This window comes from Meleagris gallopavo, chromosome 2 (assembly GCF_905368555.1).
Source record: "Meleagris gallopavo chromosome 2, MGAL_WU_HG_1.1, whole genome shotgun sequence".
NCBI lineage: Eukaryota > Metazoa > Chordata > Aves > Galliformes > Phasianidae > Meleagris > Meleagris gallopavo.
Genome location: NC_139405.1, coordinates 10,524,486 through 10,545,420, shown reverse-complemented (window position 1 = coordinate 10,545,420; position 20,935 = coordinate 10,524,486). Strand labels below are relative to the sequence as shown.

The following is a 20,935-nucleotide window of genomic DNA, read 5'->3' as shown; positions in this document are numbered from 1 at the left end:
AGTCTTCCATTTTAATATTCATTACGTCTTTTCTTGTTATATCTGACAGAATGCTGGCTATATATAGTGCTATATACAAAGTTGCACGTTGTCTGAAAAGTGAAGGAAATATAAACAGTTATTAGTGTCAGATACCACAATGTAATGACTTCCAGAGTAACATATGTTAATGTTCATTGGGTAATCAAATATTTAAACTTGCAAGTAAACCAAATAGCCAGAGTGGTAAATTTCAAGATAAAAAAATCGAGCAAAAAAGAGTTACTCTAAGGAATCTGCCATATTGGGAATTATCTGCCCACAGAAACAGCATAGACCTTCTATTCATATCAGCAAACCTCAGCAAAATTAAGTAGTACGCTAATGGGTGGCTGACAGTACATACCAGCATAAATTAGAGTTATGTCAGTATGGTTTGTATTCTATAGTATTTAACTTGAAAAATTACCTCTCCAGAAATGCTAAAAGCAAAATTTTAAATTGTGTCCTAATGATACTAAAATTCGTCCCAGCTTGTAATGTGTTTAACTGGCTGTTCTTGTGTTGATGCTACATCTGATATTGAGTATATATATGTTGACCTGAGCAACATGCCAGGATTTATCAGGTTTTTTTGGGGAAAGATATACCGAGCCTGTTATTTAGATCATCAAAGAATTTTCTGATCGAGATCAGTATTCTATCTGAAGTTTATATACACTCTGAAATTGCATGTTGCACAATTAAACTTCCCTGTCTTCTTTCGGTTTTTGTGGTTTTTCCCCACTACCTTCTGATGACTCCTTCTGAATGATTTGCATTTTTAATTGATTTTTGAATCTTTATCCTCGAAACACTAATTTTTTTAATGACTTTCTAGATATAAAGAAATTAAGCAAATTTAAGTGAAGTTTTAAACTGAAGATTTCAGTCAAATCTGTGCTAAAGGCTGACCAAATTCAATCGATCAATCTACTATAGAATTGTTAAAAATATTGATTTGATTCTTGGTTTATGGAGCTTGAAATTCAAGTTACATAGAGCCTGATTTTCTGATTTTATGTTGGTTAGGTATTTGCTTTTCTTGAGGTAAAAAAAAAAAAAAATCTCAAAAACCTCAATTGTGATTGAGTATCCAGTGGTTACATTATTTACACTATAGTCTTCATTTCAGGCTTCCTCCTTCAGTGCTGTTTCAGTAATTCATATGAGACATAAATCCTGTAATAATATGCTTCTGTGAGTCTACTCAAAGTTAAGTTTGTTCTTTTATTCCAAGTCACATTTGAAGAAATGTCCTGCATTTCTGCTTCGTAAAATACTGTAGCTCATGGCCACCATTAAGAGATTTTAGGATCTGTTTTATTTAAACTATTAGAACTGCTGGAGGAATTTGGCAAGAATGCATAGTAATTTTAGGAAGTAATAGTCACCTAAAAATCAGATTTGTGTCTTATCTTTAAGTAAAATTATAAGTAGTCAAATATCTGTGTATAAGAAAAAATAATCCAGCTGATGAATAAATAGCCTATGAGTAAAGTAAGCAAACTTTATTTACCACGCTAGTCTTTCAAATCAGCATATCATCTACTTGCCCTTAAACATGGAATTATTACCAGGAATAGTGAATAAATATGTACACTTATTGACTGGTACTTGAATTTTTATCTAAAATCTGTACCAGACATCAAAAGCGTTCTAATACATACAATAACATCTTACACTGTGATAGATAACAGTGGCAATGCTGTTACTATTCTTAATGAAAATATTGCCAGAGTAGTATCTTAAACCATCAGATTTAACCAAGTAAAATGACTGCCTAATGATTAAAAAAATCAATGGACTATGTGTTGCATTTTTCTGATTGAAACAAATTATTGATATGTTTAAATTATTTCTTCATGACTTATGCATGTACATCTCTTGTGTCTTTTTCCTTGAATAATAAAATTCCTCTTAATATTCCAGGAAGCTTTTTCATTTCTTTTCTCTATCCCAATCCAAATACGAATCCAATCATATGAATATGATCACTTTTCATTTACTTACATTCTGATTTTCATATAAGTGAATGAAAATGTTATATATTAAAAAAAAAAACAAACAAACCTCAGCTTCTTCTAAGCTTTCTTGTTGCTGCTGATAAAATACTTCTAGCCTTTCAAATAGAAAGGAAGAGATTCTCCTGCTGATCAATAAATAACTCAAATAATCTTCCCCCCCCCCCCCCCCCCAAGTGAAATTTTTACTTCCCAGCCTTCAAATCAAATGCATAGTGGCTCCCTCAGATAATAGAAAGCTGTGACATTTCTCAAGGAGCTTTGCTGATTTCCTTGACTTTAGCATTAGCTGGATCAGCAAGTACTCAATTTAGTTTTCATTCTTTGCTCTCTTCTGGACTCTTAGTCGCAAGGAACATCTACTCTGTACTGCAGACTTTGTCCTGACCCTGCAGAATCCCACCATGCTGCCTGTAAGTCCTTCTCTGAGTGCTTCCTTACAAGAAAAGCTGGTTTTTGGTGAACAGCAATTCCTGAGCCCAATGTTAAGCAAGTCCACTTCTTTTGCTAGATGTGCAACTGAGGAAAAAGGACCACACCTTGACTAGTAGCCTATATGCAGCACAGGACACAACCTGTGTTACATCCTGCTGTGTGAGCTGGGTCCGTCCCAGCACTCATGGCTATCTGATTTCCTGCAAAGGACAGTGACATCACAGTTGCTTCTCTTGTGCTATGACTTGACTGCGTGCTGTGGTCACAGTCCTCATGACAGCTATTATATTATGCTTTAGCACACAATGTGTGAAGTGTTTCTAGAAAACTGTACTCTTCTCTTAGATTTTTTCACTGTATCTTAATAGGTAAAAGCAAGTGTTTCATGTACCCAAATGGTAACTAAATAGACCAGAAGAGGCAAGCATGGAGATCAGAATAGATGATACTTACAATCATTTTTTTTTTAAGCTGATCAGAACGGGTGAGACATGATTTAGAAATGTTTTAGTTCCTTATACATGCACTTATGAAAAACTAAATTGCTGAGATAATGAATATGATTGAAGATGCTCATTAACTCATACCTAAGGGAAATGTTTTTCTGTTCTGCTGTTAACAGTAATGTCAACTCTGCAGTTAAAGAAGAAAAAAAAAAGCTAAAACCATGAAACAGCTGTGAAGGTCTTTGCCCCTGTTGTTTTCTGTGGTAGATTAGAATTAGGCTAGTAAGTGGATTCTGAGGTTTGAGTATTGTTTAAAATTTTCATAGACTTTGCCACGTTTACCATACTCAAGTATAGCCCTTAAGTACTTTTTTACTAAACTGCCATTTATCCTTTGGAAATCATCATTACACAGTGAAATCAGAAAAGAAACTTACCATTCTGGTCAAGGTCTAACTGTGTATAGCAATGTAAAAACGTATCAGAACATAGTCATAGATAAGTAGCGTATAAGGGTTAAGAAGTCTCTGAAAGTTTGAACCAAAGTTAGAGTTACAGTTTAAATACCAGACACTATCTCTAGAGTATGTAATTACAGCTTGGATGTATTAGTATCTCTAAGTAGTACTTTGTAGACATCAATTTTATATATCGTTGTTGGGAGTTCTTTTTCATGCATATATTTCTTTGCAGTCCTTCCTTCCTATCTTTCTAAGAAATGCCAGATTTCAATATGTGTTAATAGTTTGCAAATTTGAGATACTGGGTTTACCTCACATTTGTTCCAATGATCGTCTTACTGTCTTACTGCTTTTCAGTTATTTGTAAGCTCATAGTAAAAAAAAAAAAAAAAAAAAAAAAAAAAAAAAAAAAGGCAGTGATCCATTGAGAGGTCTCTTGTTTCACCCCCTCAGCTACCACAGTGATAATGGAACTGTGTCAGTCTTGGAGATAATTGTTATCTCAATCAGTGAACACTGTACAACCTTCCCATTCCATCCAAGATGGATCTTTCTACATATTAAAAAAACACAAATTGTTGGTAATTTCCTTGTTCACAGCAGGCGTAACACAATCTTTTTTTTTGTGTGTGTGTGTGTGTGTGTGTGGTGTAGATCTACTTTTTATGGTTTGATGCTGTTGTTATGCTAGTCTTCAGTTTCCTTTAGAGATTAAGAGACCACATCCACTCACTGTCCCTATGTATCACATTCTGCAGCCTTTGACCATTTTCATTGCCATCTTCTGCAGTCTTCTCAGCTGATCTGCATCATACTCAGAGTTCTAGGTAAACCTGACTCATGATCAGAGTGGCAAGATAGCCCTCATTATACCTCCCAATATACTTTCAAGTTTGCTCACTTTTACGTTGTTACTTCCTTGTGTTATTGATTTTTTTTTTTTTTGAAGAACTGCCCATTAATCAGTTACTCTTTGTAAGTGAGCAGTTCTTGCTGGAAATCATAATCTTGTTAATTTTTTTTAGATGTGTGTGTGCGCGCAATATTTAAAGATTATTCTAAATGTTTGAATTGTGTTTTGCTCTTAGGTGAAGTATTGTAGAATTGTTTCAGCTGTAGGTCACTGTTAGGGCCGTTAATTTATCTACAACTTCTAGAGAATAGGGCATTATACCTGGCTTCAGAGTCCATTATTTCATGAATTTGGAGACTAAATAACACCCCACACTTTGTTGTCTTCACCGAATCTTCCCCTTTTTCCTTCTTTCAAGCAACTCACAGAATCACAGAATTGTAGGGGTTGGAAGGGACCTCTAGAGATCATCGAGACCAACCCCCCTGCCAAAGCAGGTTCCCTACACCAGGTCGCACAGGTAGGCGTCCAGGCGAGACTTGAGTATCTCCAGAGAAGGAGACTCCACAACCTCCCTGGGCAGCCTGTTCCAGTGCTCCGTCACCCTCACCGTGAAGAAGTTCTTACGCACATTCGTGCGAAACTTCCTGTGCTGCAGCTTATGTCCGTTTCCCCTCGTCCTGTCTCCACGTACCACTGAAAAGAGACTGGCCTCACCGCTATGGCCGCCACACCTCAGATATTTATAAACCTGGATCAGGTCCCCTCTCAGTCGTCTTTTCTCAAGGCTGAACAGACCCAGTTCACTTAGCCTTTCTTCATAGGGAGATGCTCCAGGCCCTTCACCATCTTTGTGGCCCTCCGCTGGACTCTTTCCAAGAGATCCCTGTCTTTTTTGTACTGGGGAGCCCAGTTCAACTCAAATGCTATTAGCTTTTTTTCTTTGCCTTTCTGGCAGAAATATTATTTCCTACTTTGAGCATTAAAAAACAAACAACAACAACAACAACAACAACAAAAATATCTTTGCACAGAGACTGCCTATTTCCTGGCATAAATTTTTACCTTGTTGTTGTTCCTTTTAAATAAATAGTACAGTATCACTACTGGTTATGAGTGCCATTATGCTAGGTGCTATGCAAATATGTAACAAAAATGATAGCTCTTAATATAGAGATATTATAATTTAAGGTTATAGTTTTCTCTTTCCATGGAGAGGCTCTTCCTCATATTCTATTGTTTTAAGTTATTCTGTAAAACTATATATGCCCCATTCCTATCTCTCTTCTACAACTTAACAATTCAGGTGAGAGATGGATTGACATTGAATTATCTTTACAGGACAAGTTATTACCCTGCTGCTGTGTTAGCACCATAAGGCCTTTGTCTATTCCATTAACTTCCTCTCTTCCTGCTTTTCTGAAAAGTGAGGTCATTTCACAATTATAAGTGGAAACATCTATATGGATTTCTGTACAATGGTGATTTGACTGTGCAAATGTTATTCATCTCTGTATTTTCCCCAGAGAAACTTGGACTGAAATGCAGCAAAGGGTATATGTGTGTGTGTCTTCTTATCTCAGGATTCTGTGGAATCATTCACTGTTGTTGTATAGTCCACACTGAGATGGATTTTGGTAGAATTTGGAAAAGTTCTATGAAGAGAGATGTCAGTCTTTAAAAAAAACAAACAAACAAACAAAAAAAAACAATTAAGCTACTCTGCCACAGTGTCACAGTTCTGGATGTACTGTGGATTCAAAAGAGTTTAAAGATCCTCCACTTATTTTGTATATGCTGAAGCATTATGAACTTGATTTTTGCATCTTAGTTCAGGATATTAAAAAGAAAACAACACAACCCAAGAATAACAACAATAAACACACAATAAAACACGTATAACTTTTGATGTATTTGGAAGTATTTTTCCATTCTTCTTAATGCGTCTTTTTTTTCCACTCATTTTTACAAACCAACTAGTGGATAAAATTCGTATTCCCTATCAATATTATCTATAAAATGTGCTGTTGGATACCAACAGCAGTGATGGTTGTATGGCTGCCTGCTCATGTTGTTCAGAAGTTCAGCTAGAAACCAGGGTGCTAGTTAACTGGTAGTGTGAAACTCCTGGTGTTCAGGTATGAGTTTCTTGCTGTTAGCTAGATTAAAGCCTATTTGTATTGTAGATTAAAGCCTATTTGTGTTGTAGCTATAGTTTTTGATTTAGTCAGTGTGCTATATGATATTTTGGTCAAGCTCCTGTGTAACAGCTGAGGCAGAGCAAGTTAGATAAGTTTTGAGTCAGCTGCAGGTGCTTCTTGACTTAGTGTAGCTCTTAACAAAAAGGATTCAAGGAAATAAAAGTAACTCACAGTTGTCTCAACAAGTCACTTTTGCAGTAGATCAGCTGTTGTTGAAATGTCCAGCAGTAAATTTGAGATAGTCCAACCAGGTAACATGTATTCTGAGGCCTTCCGGAACACAAAAAAAGGTCTCCAGAAGATTTATTTCTTAATTTATTGTTTACTCATAGTCATGTGTAGATGCCTTGTTTACACTGATTTTGAAGTCTTCTCCCAAGACTATGTGATATTATTTCTTCAGGAGAGGAGAGGTTTATTTCTTTTGTAAGTTGTTGCTATCTATTCAAAATACAACATGAGCTTTCTCTAGGGTAATCCTTATAAGATACACAACAAAGTTTTTCTGCTTCACTGTAATTTACAGTCACCAGGGTACAGCAGTAGCCTACATTTTAGGAATCTTTTTTGTAGGAACGTTTATTGTTCACATCACATTTTGAACCTCAGCTACACTGTCTGAGATTTGCTTTTCTCTTACTGTTCATTGGAATGCATCAAGATTAAGTTTATTTTTTATAGCAGTGGAGCCCAAGGTATCTTCTAGCATCATGGATAGCTTGAAAACTCTAGGTGTAGTCACCTAATAGAAAGCAGCACTATGCAATTGGATGAGCTTGTTGCTGCAGGTTGTACATCTTTGGAGTTCTGCAGCTCACTGAATTTGTGTGGATTCAAATGATGTGTGAACATAGATTTAAAGTACTTGGTCCTAAATTTGCCTGAGCAGAAACAGATGAAAGTAAGGAGCAGTAGCAGTGAGAAATATTGTGAGCATCTTTAACTTTTTTAAGGGAGAAATGGTCTGTTCTATAGGCATGCCAAGTTCTGCTTTTAGAATCTGAGCTGCACTAAAAGTATTTAACATAACACAGTTGTCCTACAGATTTTAAAAATTGGAGGTCTAGTGAGAGTAAAAAAAACACAGAACCCTGGTTCAACAAGCTTGATTTTTACAGCTAAGGCTGAAATTTCACTTTGTGATTATGACAGTGCATTAAAAGGGAAAACTGAGAGTATACTCAAACATTCTTCAAACATGCATATAAAAATGCAAGAAGATGTGCAAATGTTTGTTTTCTCTTTTTCAGTCCCTTTGGATGCTAGGGAGATTGCAGCAGTAGCAGTATCTAGCCTTTCTAAAATCTATACATCACAAGCCTCATGTGGGAGTCAGGCCTCATGAGAGTTCTGCCCCAAGAGGTTTAACTAAATGTCCAAACTGTTTAGGTATTCATTCTGTCCTTACTCTTGAAGGCAAACTGTCAAACCAACAAAAGAAGCAAAATATATAGCTCCCACAGGACTCCATTGCAGGAAAAGAAGCCAGATTTTAAAACTGTATCTATGTTAGAGAGCTGTCATCTTGTTAGACCTCTCTGTTTGCTTAAAACTCTCATTTTAGGATTTATGCTCTTCAAATTCCAATTTTACTATTTTCATGCACCATGCCTTACACAGTGAAGGCATATTTGATAATCACTGTTATCTTCTGAAATCTCTATACTATTAACTGTGGAAAGGATTGACTGTAATTTTTATATATGTACGTATGATCGATACTTTGTGGGAAATGTGATTCTTAAGTGTCTTATCATTAACATATTTAAAAGTGTGTCCAGTGGATAAGACTTACTTGCTGTGACTGGTCCATTGTATTCACTTGATAGTGTACATAGTGTTTTGGTTTATATTTTGTTTGTTTCTGCGCTGTTATAGAATTGTGAGGAGGTACTTATGTGAGGATCTGCACCAGCATTCCTTTTTCAACTGATTTTGCTTAGTAAATAAGACGTGGTTGGCGTAAGTGTGCTCTCTGATTCCAAGCACTAAACTGCGGTTTCTGCCTATTCCAGTTGAAAAAGTTGATACCCTTATTATTTTTGAAAATACAGCTTCTTTACAGAGGATCTTTACAGTTGATTATCTGTTTTTTTCATCTTACACATTTAAGAAAATCTCTGCTGTCTTTGTTCAGACACTTTGTAGAAATGGAATTTTATTTTAGCCTTTATTTATTTTTTAACTAAAACAGGAAAGATATTTCTGATTTCCTCAGATTCTATATACTTCCTCTCTCCCTCTCTTTGTACATGCACGCATTTTGAGGTAAGTGTCAGAGGCATTGATTTTTCCCTCTAGGAGCACATCACTATCTTCTTAATGATTGCCTGCCTGGCAGCTGACGAGTATTTTTCTCCTGCACTTAATGGAGAAAAAAATAAAAAGTCTTTCTCAAAGTCTGCTTTAAAAATGCTGTGTCTTTGGATTCAAACCAAAGGCAGATGTGCCTCTCAGGTTGCAACCTATCAATGAAACCTCAACCTCAATGCTCTGAATCACCTGGGAGGCAGTGAAGAGTTTTTCGTTGCACGAGCCAGGGTATATCTGCAATTAAGTCTGAAATGCATTCCTCCTGCCCCCACAAGATTGGTAAGGAGCTTTTGACTTTATCTGACATGAGCATGCAGGAATGCTATAAATATGTATCTATTATTTTGTAACTATATAGAAAACTTATATATACCTATATACATTTATAGATATTTGCCAGGATTTAATGCAACGCTTAGATTAATGAGATAAACAACAGTACCAAAGTCTTCAAATGTCTCGAAAATCTTACATTTTGTTTTCATTTCTTTGCAGGGACCATATCTGTGAACACGTTACGTACACCGTATACTGCACCAGGGGAAAGTGAAATACTTGACTTGGATGATGACTTGTATCTTGGAGGCTTACCAGAAAATAAAGCAGGCCTGGTCTTCCCAACAGAGGTGTGGACAGCACTTCTCAATTATGGATATGTCGGCTGCATTAGAGATTTATTTATTGATGGTCAGAGCAAAGATATTCGACAGATGGCTGAAATTCAAAGTACAGCTGGAGTAAAACCCTCATGCTCAAGAGAAACTGCAAAACCATGCCTTAGCAATCCCTGTAAAAACAATGGTGTATGCAGGGATGGATGGAACAGATACGTTTGTGATTGCTCTGGCACAGGGTACCTTGGCAGATCTTGTGAAAGAGGTAAGTTTCTTGAGATGACTGTGTTTCTACTTTAATGCATATCCAATTATTAAAACGGTAAATCATCGCTGATTCTTATGAGGCAGAAGTCTCTTTGATTTCATTTGATGGAGACAGAACCCTGCTCTAGAGTGGAAGAAGTAACACTCTAGGAGAGACCTTAAGTGACTTTACGTTGCATAGGTACTGGTTGACCTTGACAGAGAGTCGGTAGCTGCTAAATGTTTCTTGGAAATTTCTCTCCTTTTTTTTTTTTCATTTTGCATTGATGAGTTATGAAAAGTTTTGCAAAAGTAATTTCAATTATTATTGCAATACACATTTCTGTTCCAAACTGAGGTCTCGTTATCTGCCCCTTTATGTCAATACCACAGTGTAATTAAATTTATTTTTAAATTCCACAGTATCTCTTAACTTCATAACCAGAACTTCAGCCATGAATCAAAGCAAAATAATCTATATAGAAATCTATATTTCTTACTTGACATTTTTCTGAAGTTCCTAGTTCCCCAGGAAACTGTTTCTACTCTTCTTAATTCGCTTAATTTTGTAGAAAAGGTAAATGTAAAATTGATAGACCTCATTTATTTAACTGGAAGGGCAGATAATGGAAAGGAAGGCAGAATCTGAGGTTTGATAGCTTATAGGAAAAAAATCTGTAATTAAGGATACAGAGTGTGCTAATAAAAGATTTTAATGCAAGTAGAAGAATAGAAATGTATAATTAATATTTTTGTGTTTATTTGTATTCCAGTTGGAATAAGAAATATTTGAATGACAGAAGTCTTATTTTTATAAAGTCTTATGCTACAACTTGCATAGCTTTTCTTCCACCTCAAATCTAAATTTCAAGATTATTGACTGACAAATTGTTATCCCCTTCTAGTAATAAGATGAGAATCAAAACTGCATCATTTTAAAATAAAAACCTGATGTTCAAGTTAAATGCAAATACATGCATGCATTTACACAGAATTAATACCATCACATTATTAGCATTTGCAAGTAGGTTCTCAGTGTTGTCTTTTTCTTGTTTTTCGAATATATAAGACCTTGGCTCTTGGCCAGTGATTTTGATATCTCCAGATTGTTGCTTTACTGGTGGAGTAAAGCTGGCAGAGGGCATAACCGAGCTGTCTGATGGATTACAAAAGCCTTCAGTTAAACATGTCTGGTGTACCACCCTGTGGCAAAATTCTGTTATTACATATGGCAGAAGTAAAAATAGGGCTTGAATCTTTTCAACTGGAGAGCTAGGATGCATTTTTAAAAAAAAAGAAACAAACAAGAGCAACAAAAAAGCAGATTTGCAAAGGACTTTGTAGCAATTTCCTGTAACTATATTTGACAGGTGGTAACGTAAAATTTTAATGTAAGATTTTTTTATGTAAAAAAATTTTAGTCTCTTTTATTTCCCATATTTTATTTTCAGACATCTTCCAAGATAAAGCTTGATTTCCCAGCACATTCCCCTGGTGGGAATGATGATATTAGAACGGTATAAGTGGCTTCTCTGCAATAGTGCTTGGTTCTTGTCCAAAAGAAATCTTGTGTGGCAGTTCAGACAATATGTGATCATTTCCTACTCTTCTTGGGCTTCCAGAGGAAACCACACTGAAAGGAGATCTCATTCCAGAAATATTTGTATCCCAAATGGTTATGCGCTAATGCGATTACAGCTTTTGGGATTGTGAAAGCGATGTGCTGGCATCCTACCACACAAAGTTATTATAACTGCTACCCATGTGCAATAACTGATAAACTATTGTATTTGTGATGTAAATAACACAGTGATGATTGTTCAAACTAATTTAAGCCAAATAGGAACATGTTTATTTCAACAATACAGTTCTACATGAAAGGCAATTGTTAGAATAAAGTATTAGAGATTAAAAACTGGGATACTATAGGTTACATGATTAATATATCTGCAGTAATCTGATGTAACTAACCATTTAGTATATAGCCATTTATTTTTTTATACTATTTCACCCAAAGTGCGAGTATTAACATCTGTATGTGAATGTATCCTGTATAATGCAACATCTGAAATTATTTTGGTGTGCAAACCTTAAAGTTCAAGTCTAATTTCTGCATACATAAAATGAACATTTTTGTATCCCTGCATATATATATTGTAATATCCTGTTACAAGTTATTCTTGATGTTATGTGAGATTTGTAGTAAACTTAAACATGCACATAATCTGTAGATTGGCCTTGATAGATTATGGAAACTATGACAGATGGATGGACAGCTGTCAGAGCAATATAATTTAGCTTCTTATCTTATTTCCATTGTGGATTACAATATGTGACTGCCTTTTATAAGTGTGTACTTTTAGACAGGACAGCTAGGAATGGTGTGCAAGAGTAAATTCATCGGTGTTAGGGAAAAGGTACGTCTTCAGATATTTACCCAACTGAGGAGACAATTCTGAGGAGAAAATATATTTAAATTAGTGTCTGTGTGCATGTACAGAATACCTGCATACACATTAAATATATATATGCCATGCATATTAATTAAATAAATCTCTTTCATTGCTTTGCACTATCTATGGATGTTTTAAATTAAAAAAAAAAAGAAAAAAAAGATGATATGATGATAGGTTTTTATGAAGAATCATTTGTTGTCTTCAAAATGTCATTATAGTGGTTCTATCTCTAATACAGATTAACTCTAGTCCTGTATGTTTAACATCTAGCACCTTTACTGTGTAGCTTAGGACTTCAGCCTGAAATAATACCACTGTCGGAATTGGGATGAATCATTTCCCCTTTTGTTTATGGATTATTGAGGAATTAACAGTATATCAAGTGTTGTTTCTGTCAGATAGATGGAAAGATTCTCCTTGTTGCTTTTTCTAAGGCTCAAGCCCAGATGGACTGAAGTAGCTGTGATAGATAACATACGAACAGTAGTTAGCTGAAGGTTGAGTATGCAAGTAAATAAAATAATAATTAAAAAAAAAAAAAAAAGGGAAACAAAAAAAGTTTGCATCAGTAGTCATTGATATATTTGAATATGCTTATAGAATGTACTGGATTGAAATTATATCTATGTTTTCAGGACAGGATTTTGTTGCTGTAACTTTACCGGTAAATTAAAGAGGGTCAGAGAAAACAGCTGAATAGTTGATTAGTTCCAGATTGTTCACAAACTTTCTGGTGTGGCTCTGGACTATGACTTCTATCACCTTGAGGCAAAGTTTGTGTGTGATTTGACAGCCCACACCAAGGAGATGCTTTGAAAATGGCTGTGTGGGCTACAAAACAGTCTTTGCATTTTCAGACACTTTGAATCTGAGAAAGTGGGAAAAAGTTAATTGTTCTGTCTTAGGACTTCAGGACTTCAATAAATATTTCTGAGCATTTCTGAGGGTGGGAAAATTTCCTTAAAAGTGGATGTCTCAGTCTCTTTAGTGATTTCAGTGATCTCAAGTGGAAAATGAGGATCCTGAATCTCCTCTCAAGAGGATGCTGGTGCATCCTTGGTGATTGGCATGACACTGATGTAGATATTATCTACATAGCCAAGAAGAGAATCCAGCCCTGGAGATTTTAATCAGAAGCAAACTGAAGGAAAAAAGGGAGAGGAGAATCTTTCTCTTTTTTTTTTTTTTTTTTTTTTTTTTTTTTAGCACAGAAGTAGGAAAGGTTTCTAATATCAGGTTTATAAATATATTGAAGAAAGAATGCATAAAATATTTTTTTATCGGTCTGTGAATCATGTTAGATTCAGAAACTGGGCAGTAAATTTACTGTTGATAAAGTTCAATAAGGTTTTTTTAATATTTTTCTTTTTAATGTCATGCTTCCAATACTGACATGATAGTAAAATTACTATTCCTTGGTGTTGAGGCTCTGACTCTTTCAACAGATAAAACAGCTCATAGCACATTCTGAGCTAGAATTCTGCTCTGTTAGTTTTTAATAACTAGATGAAGCTAAACAAGAGAGAAAAAGACTGTCAATCTTTACATGAGGTGACCTTGCAGTGTAGAGTTTAAAGATGAGGTGCACAATGCTATAGGAATTGGTCTGTCCAAAGCAAGTTAGGCAAAAATGAATACAAATTTGTAGATGAAATGTTCCCATGAGGTTTGCATAGCTTGTGTGTAACACTTGCTGCCTCGCATTCAGATCATCATCATCTTATTGAACAGACCTTGCAAATTAACTATCCATTCTGCAGTACTGCAGGATGGAAACAGTTGTGTTAACTAAAACAAAAGTTCTCGTTATAAGAGGAGATTCAAAACAAGCATATTTTGTTTTATATTAAAACTATTTTTTCTCACTATCCAAAAAACAAACCAAACCTGTCTGGGAAGCATTAAGATAGTACATGCTATCAAGGCTTGGCCTCAATGAATTAGAAAACAGCAGTAAGGGAAGAGGAAACTCACTGTGCTATCAAATATCTCTTATATTTACTACTAGTTCATAGGGGTTGTAAGGGACCTCTGGAGATCATTTATTGCAACTCCTCTCCTAAAGCAGTTGCCTAGAAGGTTGTACAAGAAAGTGTCCAGGTGGGTTTTAAATATCTCCAGAGAAGGAGGTTCTACAACCCCACTGGGCAACCTGTTCCAGTGCTCTTTAGCTCTCAGAAGTTTTTCCCTCATGTTCATATGGAACTTCCTGTATTCCAGTTCTTGCCATTGCCCCTTGTTCTGTTGCTTGGCACCACTGAAAACAGCCTTGTGACACCCACTTGACTCCCACCCACTAGGTATTTATAAGCACTGATAAGATCCCCTCTCAGTCAAGTCTCTTCTACAGGCTGAACACTCCCAGGTCTCTCAGCTTTTTGTTATAAGGGAGATGCTCCAGGCCCCCAGTCATCTTTGTTGCTCTCTGCTGGGCTCTCTCTAGAAGTTCCCTGTCTTTCTTGAACTAGGAAGCCCAGAACCAGACATTGTATTCCAGATGTGCTCTAACCAGGACAGAGTGGGAGGATCACCACTCTCAACCTGCTCAGTGAATGGCAGCACAGCCCTCTGGTATGTCACCCGCTTCTCCCAGCTTTGAGTCATCAGAAAACTTGCTAAAGGTGCATTCTATCCCTTCATCCAGATTGCTGAAGTCGTTGAAGAAGACCAGACCCATTACCAACTCCTATGAAACATAACTAGCTACAGACTTCCATCTAGACTATGTGCCAGTGATCACTACCCTCTGAGCTCCGCCAGGCAGCCACTTCTTAATTCCCCTCACTCTTCTCTCATCTATCCCACAGATGCTAAGCTTACCTATGAGGATGTTATGGGAGGCAGTGTCAAACACCTTGCTGAAGTCAAGGTACAAGTCTCTTCTCATCTACCAACTGGTCACGATAGCACAGGAGGCTACCAGATTGGTCAAGCATGATTTCCCTTTGGTGAATCCATATTGATTTCTTTTCTTCCACTTACTCAGTGATAATATCCAGAATAAGCTGCTCCCTTAGCTTGATCACCTTTCTAGGGACAGAAGTGAGGCTGACTGACCTGTAGTTTCCTGGGTCCTCCTTCTTGCTCTTTTGGAAGACTGGAGTAATGTTAGCTATAGTCCAGTCCTCAGGCACCTCTCTGTTCTCCATGACCTATCTTCTGCCATCTTCCTCAGCATCCGTGTGTGCGTTCCATGGAGTCTAAGATTTGTGTGCATTGAGTTTTCCTAGGCAATCTCTGACCAGATCCTCCTCGACCAAGGGCAAGTCTTTCTTTCACTAGGCTCTCTCTTATCTCCAGGGTCTGGGATTCCCGAGGGTCAATCTTAGCAAAAAAATCTGAAGCAAAGTAAGTGAACTAAACGTTATTATTTTTTTCTATTTTACAGATACATAGTATCACTGATCTTAAGTTATGGACCTCAGGGCAGTTCTAAATCTTTATGAAATTCCAGCTTCCTAACAGTTTTGTGGGTTTTGCTGTGATAACTTTATGTTTTAGAAAGCCTGTAACTTAGAGCTCCCCATTCTGAAAGCAGCTGGTTGATACGAAGGGGTTTCCTGGTTGCCCCCGAGGTTCTAAGTCATTTGATCTTGTGTTCAGTCTCCTTGGTTTGTTCTTGGAACATCTGTTTCCAAAATAGCTGGCACAGTAAGGTTTAGGAGGATTGAGTATCTAATCATATCATGTCTGTTCTCCATGATTTTGAACGCTCACAGGTCATCTCTGATTAAATTAACACAGTTTCTTCTTCCCTTTTTGTGTCATTCTCTAGAAGATTAAATAATTATAGGAAAAGCAGCAAACAGTGTGTAGTAGCTGATTCTGACAACTTTCTTTTCTATTATCAGAAAATAATATAACAGCAAAGGTCTCTAGTGTTTTTGAATGGTGTTCAACCTGCAACATTTAATCTGATTTTGCTCAGATTATGAAAAACAGGAGTAGTACCAACGGCCTTTATTTTAGTAGGCAATGTAAAGTATTTTTTTTTTCTCCTCATGTTATCTTGTAACAACTTTCTTTTTTTTTTTATGCTGGACTTCTTTAATTGTCTAAATAATGTTTACTTTTTATAAAGATCTGGTGAGTCTTTTGTGCACAGACTTATAATCAAGATACAGGAAATAATTGTAAGCTGTCCTACCCCCCACTGCTCCCAAAGCATTAAAAAAAAAAAAAAAAAGCACAAAAACCAACAACAAAAAACAAAGGACCTTCCCCTGTGAAAACTTTCTGACTTGAAGTCTTTGATCAGACTGGTCAGAAATAAGTATTTCATGTCCTTCACAGAAAAAAAAAATATATATTTAGGACATAGAGAACATATGGTTAGAAATGGTCAAACCTAAAAATGTATGCTAATTTTGTTCAGTCTAATGATTTTCACTAACAGTAACTCTTTTATTTTGTTTTGTTTTGTTTTATTTTATTTTTATTTTCCCCTTAAGCCTACAAAACTTGTAGTGTGTAAGCCTGGAACTATTAGTGAACATAACACCCATCATTTTTGCTTCCAGTTTGCTTACACAGTTATAGTTGGAAGTATTTATCCTTCATGGACCATATTGGCTGGAACTCTTAGAGCAAACAAGACACGTGATATAAACTGTTTTGACAAACTATAGTGTCTTAAGTACTGACATAAAGGAAAATAATTCTTATGTTAATTATTATATTGATTAAACATAATAAACAGTAGTATCTGAGCTATTATTTTTGTATAGAAGCACAATACACCTTTGTTGTAGATAAGTATCTCAATTTTCCTGAGTGAAGAAGTTAAAGTACAGGGAAGCTAAATTATTTGTCCAAGATCTTATGGCAGACTTGGCAGTGAAAATTAGAATCTGCACACCTGGAGCTGTAGGTGGTTGTATCATACCTGCATACCTGCAACTGTTGGTACAGAACATTAACTTCATGGCTTGGATTGGAAAGAACTGCAAGAGGGAAATGGTACACTACACTGAATTTTCCAGTCTGGTATTTGTACAAGAAAAATGTACTCAGTGCTTGTTAACATTCATAGATTTGTAATTATATCATTTTTTTCCCTTTTCTTCTTTATTTGGTCAATTGAGTAAATAAGTGCTGAAGTTTACCCTTACTGTGGCTTCCTTGAGATTTTGTCTGATGCCTGCTCCATTTTTTCTTTTCTCCTTCAGTGGATTGATATGCCCTGAGGATTGCACCTTTTTCAAACCAAGACTAGAGATCCTGTGTAGTCCTCATCATCTGGCACTTCACCAGTTTCTAACCTAAGAGTTTTGGGGTGTGTTAAAGAATGTAGGAGACAGATGGAGGCAGCTAAAAGGTCTCTAGCAAAGTAGTGGTAGGCAAGCAATCAGATATGCATAAGACAGCTTGCATTCAGATAACTGTATTGTGTTATTCGGGTACTGGTTTTGGTCATATAGAATGGCTGTTGCTGTATGGTACTTCTGGGCCTGCTGAAACACTGGCAGTGGCCACTGACTGGCTTTGAGCAAGGAAAGTTGCAGATTGCTGCCACTTCCACCGTAGCACATCTCCATCTGAGACCCTGACAGCCAATTTCAAAGGCTCTGTTGGTGGACAGGCCGCAGCACTTGATCATCCTGCTTTATGTTTCAGAAGATGTTTTGGACTTTGCTTTCTAGGAACTGCCATGCTCCCTGTGAGCAGCAGTGTCATCTCTGCTCCCATTCTTGCTACCAGCACGGGGGCTGGGAGAAGATGACTTGTGGCTGGTTGCTCGGGGGTCTAACAGGCCATGACTGCATTGCTGTGCCTGCAACACTCGCTGGGAGCACTTTCTGCAATGTCTGAAGCTGACAGTTACTTGCTTGTCTCAGGGGTTTTTAAATCCTACCCTCAATATGCCAAGTCCAGTCTCGCTTCTCAGGTTGAGGCTGTCGCCATGTCTGTACACACGTTTTTGAGTCTCTCAGACCTCAGCCATCATGATTGTGAAGCAGTCTGCTCTCAAGCAAGCCATGTATGATGGTCACCTCCTCCATCCTAATTCTTTAAGGCTTCATTTTGCTGACTGGATGATAATCACGACTGGTTATAGCAATCTCAATAGGTTTACACACAGAAGCACTTATCTCAGGGGATGACAGACAGACATGACCTTTTAAGAAGCTGTTTACCTGGCTAGTTTTTACAGGCTTTGATGTATATCGCATAGTATGGGCCCAGTCTGGCAAGCATTTATTTACAGGTGATTTTACCCACCTGTTTGTTAAAAGAGCAATTGTGTTTCTGTTAGAAGCACCAAAATATCCCTCATAAAGAAACATATTGAGTTTTTTACTGTTGTTGTTTATGCTTCTCAGTAATAATTTTAATATGTAATTTTTCCATGTCGTGCTGAGTGGATATACATTTACCATCTTCTGTTTGGGCAATATCAACAAATAGCACATTAACTTCTTTAATAACTGATTTTCTATCTTATGTTTTCAGAGGCAACAATATTAAGCTATGATGGAAGTATGTTTATGAAAATACAGCTCCCTGTTGTGATGCACACAGAGGCAGAAGATGTTTCTTTACGGTTCAGGTCTCAGCGAGCTTATGGCATTTTAATGGCAACAACTTCCAGGGAGTCTGCTGATACCCTCCGGTTGGAGTTGGATGCGGGACGAGTAAAACTAACGGTCAACCTAGGTAACAAACTCTTCCTCCAAGAAGTTAGCATTTTCTTTACATTTTTCTTTTTGCTTGCAAACATTTACGAAACAGCCTGTTTTAACATTAAAAGTAAACTGAAGCAATGTATAAACACATGTCAGTGCAACATTTGCATATGCACACACATACAAATACTTGTCTTTTTTTTTTTTTTTTTTGCATTTTTGTGTTCTTTATATAGTCTTAACACACTCCATCACAATATTTTTGTACTATTGTGTGTTCTAAAAAGAGAAGACTAGTTCATCAGTGGTTCTCTTAGGCTGAAGTGCTTTTCTTCATTGTGGAAGATTGGTCTCCCTCCTCAACTTCTCCACGGTATCAGTTCCACTATTTAAACAGATAAGCAGAAACAACATGTATGTAGGTCAGTTTTATGTCCACCAGCTAATATACAACATACATATGTACCAAAGAATATCTAGTTTTAACAAGGAAAATGTTTCATTTAAGTATGTTTTCCACTGATGGATTGCTTGGTCTCCTTTTTTTAGCCATCCAATCTATAGCAAACCCATCTTCTCTTTTTTAAACAATTCCGTGGTGGTATTTCTGTAGTATCGAACAATAACACAACCCTTCAATGCCCAAAGACTGCGGCCCTCAGCAAACAGCCATGTGAACACAAGAGGCACAAACCCTTTTACAGAAGAAAAACAAACAAACAAACAAAAAAGTTTTGTGGTTGAAATATGGGAAAAATGTTAGGTTATCACTTCCTCTAGTTAATTAGTAATAATATGAATAATAATGAAATCAGAGTGCTTTTGCTGCACTTACAAGTGCAAGTCAGGATCCGAAGGAGCACACTTAGGAAGATGCACGTTCAGTGAAGTCAGACACGTTCTATGGAGTGATCTTTTTAAAGAGAAGCGTAGCTATAACCCCGTTATTAAGTAACCCTAGATAAGATGATTCCCAGAAAGCGTGCAAAACCCCACCTTCCCTTCGGCTCCACAAGCCAATCCCGCCGGCTGCGCGCTGTCCCGACGCCCTGCTCTGGCAGCGCGGTGTCCCCGTGTCCTCCTCTCCCACAGCGCCCCCTAGTGTCGCGCCGAGCTCCTGCGGCGAGCAGAGCGGCAGCGGTGGCTTCTGTAGTAGGGGGTGTGCGGCGGTTGCTCCTTGGCTGTTTGCGACCACTTTTCTGATGCGGTTGACGACACATGGCAAACTCAGCTATATGGCAACAAAATCTAGGTTTAATGGTGTATCTGTTCCTCAAAGGTATAAAGTGGGAGTAGATGTACGAACTAAGTAGGGTGGTGTAGATGTTTATTTTTTTAATGCGATAATAAAAGCAGCCAGCACAGTACAGGTTAGGTCATTTTCTTTATATACAAAACAACCCACTTCTTTCAATTTTTGCCTGCTTAAATAATTGAAGAAATCCATGCATTAATAATATAATTTCTTCTTGCCCTTCCCACCATCTCACCCTTTTTTCTACTTTTGTATTATTATTATTATTTTTTAAAGAAATAGTTTGAAAATAGTGCTCTCCAATTATCACTTTACAGATGTGATCATTCTCTCCTTAATGTAGCTTTAAACGCAGTCACTTGCCATTTACTAATTCAATACTTAAAAAAAAAAAAAAAAAGTGCAAAGCCCTGTTTGTAAGCCTGGGAAATTGGCTTTTCAGTTTGCTATTCAGTTGTAGATCAGCCTTTGAGGTATACTATACAAGAGCAGTCCAAGGTGTCTGACTGAGGCTCGGCTTGCTCTATGACCCATTGTGACGGAGCACTTTCTAATTGCACTGAGAGAAATTACCTGTTCTTTCACAGATGGGGAAAAGGTTGCAGCCTGCCTCAATTAAGCATCTTTGACATTTAATCTGAATTTTTCACTTAGATTTGTCACCATGTAGCTTTGTTTGAAATTGGCCATTTTTACCCTATTTGTCGTTTCTATTTATAAAGATTTATCGCAGTATATCTGGGTTATAACAGTATGTAAAGACTGATGATATGGAGTGGCCATTTTTGCATGTGTCTGTCCCCGGAAGGGTGGACTGTGATTTTATTGGATGTCTGCAGCTATTACCTTGAAGGATAAATTTTCATTTTTCATCTATTCTTCCCCATCTAGACTGTATCAGGATTAACTGTAATTCCAGTAAGTGCCTATTCAAACTTTTTAAAATGTTATTCCACCATTATAAAATATGCAAACTAGATGAAAATG

At 36.9% G+C, this 20,935-nt stretch overlaps 1 protein-coding gene across 10 annotated transcripts in view; it reads left to right on the top strand.

Moving 5' to 3' along the window:
• Positions 1 to 20,935, top strand: part of NRXN1 (neurexin 1) — a 645,099-nt gene that overhangs the window by 246,321 nt on the left and 377,843 nt on the right. For 9 of the 10 annotated variants that reach the window (XM_085218894.1, XM_085218886.1, XM_085218885.1 and 6 more), the window contains 3 exons: positions 9,247 to 9,630; positions 18,521 to 18,724; positions 20,840 to 20,866. In XM_085218894.1, coding sequence (XP_085075020.1) covers positions 9,247 to 9,630; positions 18,521 to 18,724; positions 20,840 to 20,866 — 615 coding nt within the window. The remainder of the gene's footprint in view (positions 1 to 9,246; positions 9,631 to 18,520; positions 18,725 to 20,839; positions 20,867 to 20,935) is intronic. The other variant, XM_085218890.1, reaches the window with a different exon arrangement.